General features: G+C 42.9%; 1 protein-coding gene across 1 annotated transcript; it reads left to right on the forward strand.

Annotated features, from left to right (window-relative positions):
- Nucleotides 1-605: 605 nt before the first annotated feature.
- fam210ab (family with sequence similarity 210 member Ab) lies at nt 606-4,429 on the forward strand. Its single transcript, XM_035672084.1, has 5 exons — nt 606-761; nt 1,444-1,476; nt 2,258-2,727; nt 2,897-3,008; nt 3,209-4,429. Exons 3-5 carry the CDS (start codon nt 2,306-2,308, stop codon nt 3,521-3,523), a joined length of 849 nt encoding a protein of 282 aa, XP_035527977.1. The 5' UTR covers nt 606-761; nt 1,444-1,476; nt 2,258-2,305; the 3' UTR covers nt 3,524-4,429.
- The last annotated feature ends 272 nt before the right edge of the window (nt 4,430-4,701 follow it).

Here is a 4,701-nt window from a genome sequence, read left to right on the forward strand (position 1 = left end):
GGTGGAGACACCTTACAAAGTGTGTTTCCTGTTCCAAGTGCAATAGTTAAATCCAATTGTTCTGATGAAGGATTTGTGCAATCGAGAAATATAATTATCTGCTTCACTCATGTTGTTATAATAAAACTTAACAGTTTGTGCAGAAATTTGTGTTTTATTTTTATTTTTATTTTTTTGCGGCCCCCCGCGCAATGGGGCCCAGGGTGTCATTCAAGATAGAACCGCCACTGGTCTTATGAATGGTGTTAATGCAAATTAAAGGTAGTGTGGTTTTAGGAACGTTTTTTTTTTTTTTTTTTACATAAATAACACTGTAATAATGACTGTTGCACATGGAGGACAGGCTATGGGCATAACTCTTTTGTGTAATTGAGTAAAACCGGCAATTCAATTTAAATGTAAAACTTAAAATAAAATAGTCCTATGTCCAATGTAGAGACACATTTGAAGGTCGTCAGTGCCACAGTGCTACGGAGAGTGAAAACACTCTCCTCCACTCTGTCCAAGTCGTTTACTTTGCTAGGCACGCTGGGTAATGTATTCCTTGCGCGTCTGGGAGCGTTTTGCACCCGGGTTAATGAGAACTACATTTCCCGTGGCTCTCCGCGCGGTTTGGTTTACATGCTGCTCTCCACGCAGTCCGTCCGTGCTGCTGCACAGATAAATGTGGTCCTTCAACGACACATAGCCCGGGCACATTCGCATGGCCCTCGGGATTAACGGGTGCGGCTTTGTCCTGACCTCAGCACGTAACTTCCAACGTAAGTACCGCCTGCTTTCTCTGCTCTGCTTCAGTACGTTTTACTCTCACAGTGACAACTTATTTTCTGTCTGTGAGGGTTAGCGGCGCAGCTAGCTAGCAGCCAACTAGCTAACGTCAGGCGTCAGAAGTTGGCAGCAGTTCGGAGTCTGGCCTTAACTAGTCCGCCTGCCAGTGAGTGTCTGAAGCAGACCCACTGTCCCTTTTAATAAGATAAAATCCTCTTTACTTCTCCTCCCGCCGGACTTAACAACCCCACTAAAAGCTGCCTGCTCCTTGTCCTCCAGACAAAACTGGCCAATGTCAACTAGCCTAAAATAGTGCCTGCGTAAAGCGGTCAGGAATTTAGCGTCAGACTTCCGGTTGGAACTTCTAAAATAAGTCGTAACAAATTCCTACAGTCTGTTTTTCCTACAGTACAGATGAGTGCTTTTATTTTGAAGGTAAGTGTAATGACTTCCTGTCTCAGTCTAGTGATTTCACACAGCGCCTGCAGTTGTTTGGCTAGCTGCTAGTATGTTCGCCAGAAGTTTTGTAACGTAACAGTAACGTTAAACCTTGCCCCGTTTTTTGTCACAGCCTGTGTACGCTGGCTATCTTCTAAAACGTTGCTAATAAGAAAAATGAGGAACATTCTTGAACTTCCTGCGTGAAACTCACCCACTCGTTTGTTCTTCCTGCAGGTGGTGCATTTATGATTGTGCAATCCTAACAAGGTAGGTTCAGGACCTTCAATCTGTCATATAACCTGTGTGGTCAGTGAATGCAACGGAGATAACATTATACTAAGCAGGAAGGAATGTAGCACATAGTTAGTTTGCTCAGTAAACTGTTAAAGATTACAGCTGGCTTGGTAGTATCTGCAGTATCATATACATGGCTGTAAGGGGGAGGGGAGGGGAGGGGGTCTAAGGTTGCAACGGCTTCTAAATTGTCAGCAAAGTAAGGTCACTTTTGGAATAAGGGGGAAAAAACATTGAAATACGTTCAGTAAACATTACATGAATATAATGTGAGCAGGGGGAGACCATAGTTTATGAACGCTGGTCACATTAAGCCATATTTGTCTTCACAGCCTCAATTTGAACTTGGAGTGCGTGCATGTCAGCACTCCATAAATGTTGCAACGAGGTCATGCAACGTTCAGTGTGTCACCCCCCTAACACTGTGATTTAGACAAACAGAAGAGACTGCAGGTATTTCACATGTAGTGATGGAATGTAATCTTCATCTAGAGGACTCACCTTAATCAGTCAGAGTAAATGAAAAGCGATAATAGAGCTTTAACGATTAGTCAATTAATTGATTAGTGTATCCACAGAAAATCAATTGGCTAATCATTCAGCTCATGTTTTAGGCAAAAATGCCCCAAAATTGCTTCTTGAATGTCCGTATTGATGATAATAAACTACATATTTTAGGCAGTTCATAATGGCTAGTTGCCACACTAAACAAGAATATAATCATTATTCATCATTTGTTTTGCTCTCTTCCTAGTCTGTGGTTACAGGTCACAGCACCAGACCGGAGGAGAGAAAGGAGACGATGATAATGCAGCGCATCCTAAGTCACGGAACACTGCGGCGGGTGGCAGCAGCGCGCCCGTTGCTGGTGGGCGTCACCGTCCCTGAGCCACCAGTAGTATTTTGTTGCTGTGTCCTCCGCCTGTCGCTGCCACCGCCCACAGGCCGCCGCTGGCTGTCGACCTCAGCCTCCAGCAAGGTAGCACATCAGCCCAAACACCAGCCGCAGGAGGAGCCGCAGTCCAGCTCCGCACCTAAAACTCAGGAGGTCCAGAAAGGGGAAGCTGGGCCTGATGCTATAGAAGTGGACCCCCTGCAGGACAAGTCCATCGGTCTGGTCCAGAGGTTTAAGAGGACCTTCAAACAGTATGGAAAGGTTATGATCCCTCTACATCTGGTGACGTCCTCCATTTGGTTTGGAACCTTCTATTATGCTGCTATGAAGTGAGTCTTGTGTTCTGAGTTTACGGCACTGCAATTGATCCCCATTGTAGATCACGTTGACATTTGTTTGATTTATTATGTCTTTGATACTTCAAAATATGCATCAATATACGTTTATGGAAAAACGACAAATGTTAAAATGTCCCTCTACATGTGTTCCTTCCCTCAGAGGTGTGAATGTAGTGCCATTCCTGGAGATGATTGGTTTCCCAGAGTCACTAGTTGGCCTTTTGAGAGACTCCTCCAGTGGCTATGCTCTGACTGCGTACGCCATGTACAAGGTAATTTCATCCAGGATCCTCTGGGTGTTTATTGACTTAACATTTTTGCTCATTGATCAGCATCAAAACATTAAATAAAACATTCGCACTGTCATTTCCTCCGTCAGTGCAGACACAGAATATCTAACAAGTGAGTTAAGAGTGATGGATTCATTTACCTCTGCTGACCAGCCAGCGTGTTTTTCTGTGTCTTCTTACAGATTGCAACCCCCGCTAGATACACGGTGACTCTGGGCGGCACGTCACTATCTGTTCAGTATCTCCGCAAGCACGGCTACTTATCCACACCACCACCCGTTAAAGAATACTTTCAGGACAAAATGGAAGAGACAAAGGAGAAACTGACAGAAAAGATGGAGGAGACGAAGGAGAAATTTTCAGAGAAAATGGAGGAAACTAAAGAACGTCTCTCTGAGAAAATGGAGGAGACTAAGGACAAGCTTTCTGAGAAATTGCAGGAAACCAAAGACAGAGTCTCGGAGGGAAAAGCGTTTTTTAGAAAGAAAAACGATTAGCACATTTACAGTCGGCACCGCTGAATAAATCCTTTTTTTGATCTTGATAAGTAATCAGTGAGTGTGGGGCAAGTAAAAGACAGCACTTCTGAGACTGTTGGGAAAGAAGAGACACATTGTACTAGCCTTGTCCTGAAGTTCACCTCACACATTTCAAATATCACCTGTTGTCTATTTAAGTGTCAAATTCAGTCCCTAATTGTCCAACTGTGCCACGGTGCACCGTAAGTATAGACTAGACATCAGCTTAGCTGACTCCTGGCAGTGCTACATCCTGGCTCAGTCATCTCAGACTGGATTTACACAGGCTCAAGTGATCTGGACCTTAACTCTTGGTTGGCTGTGAGTTGCCTGTTTTGAAGCTTTGAAGTCTGGCCTTTGAAAGGGATTTAGAAAAATCAATGTGCCTGTGTAAAACCAGCACCCATTAAAGATGTATGGGAGAAAGCAGTGCTAATCTTTGTGGTTGTTAGGAAAATAAAACTTGAAACTCATGGTTACCTGTGTGTACTAGTCCATCAAAGCCTTTCTGAAGGCTGGGTGTCACCTTGTGTCTTTTCCAATGTAATGAGAAAGAAATTAAGTTTTTTTTTAAATTAATTTCTATCCAAATAGCCCAAGCTAATATATTCCATTATTGTACCACTGTATTGACTGAAAGTTGTGTATAAAATGACCAAGTCAGATGATTGTGTGAAAGCTGTTCTTGAAGCAGTTTGGGTACGTATCAGTTTACATTTGATCATACATGTAAACATGCAATGGGTTCAACTGTCTGATTAGTAGTAACACACGGGCAGTGTGCCACGTGAAATGTCTTGGGTGCTGTGGTAGATGGACATGTTTTTGTCAAACGGATGTCTGGTTAAAACCACAACGGAATAAAGCGAAATGCTAATCATTCAAGTTTGCTGCATTTACAGGCTGTGTGAGACTAGAACCAGTGAAAGAAAGACCTGCAGTGTCATTTTTGTGTTCAACTTAAAAAAAAGTTTCATTCATAACCAATGTTAAACAGTCTTACTCGGGTGTACACACTTGAAGTTTTCCTGCTACTGCCTGACTTGGTCTGATATAATCAGAAGCTTATGGTGGCTAATGTTGGCTAATGTTAGTATGTTAAAGGTATATATTGTTATGTAATCAACTTAAATTCAGACTTTAATTATCTTTTTGTG

The sequence above is a fragment of the Morone saxatilis genome, unplaced genomic scaffold, assembly GCF_004916995.1.
Source record: "Morone saxatilis isolate NCDOM2014 unplaced genomic scaffold, NCSU_SB_2.0 Contig24, whole genome shotgun sequence".
Taxonomy (NCBI): domain Eukaryota; kingdom Metazoa; phylum Chordata; class Actinopteri; family Moronidae; genus Morone; species Morone saxatilis.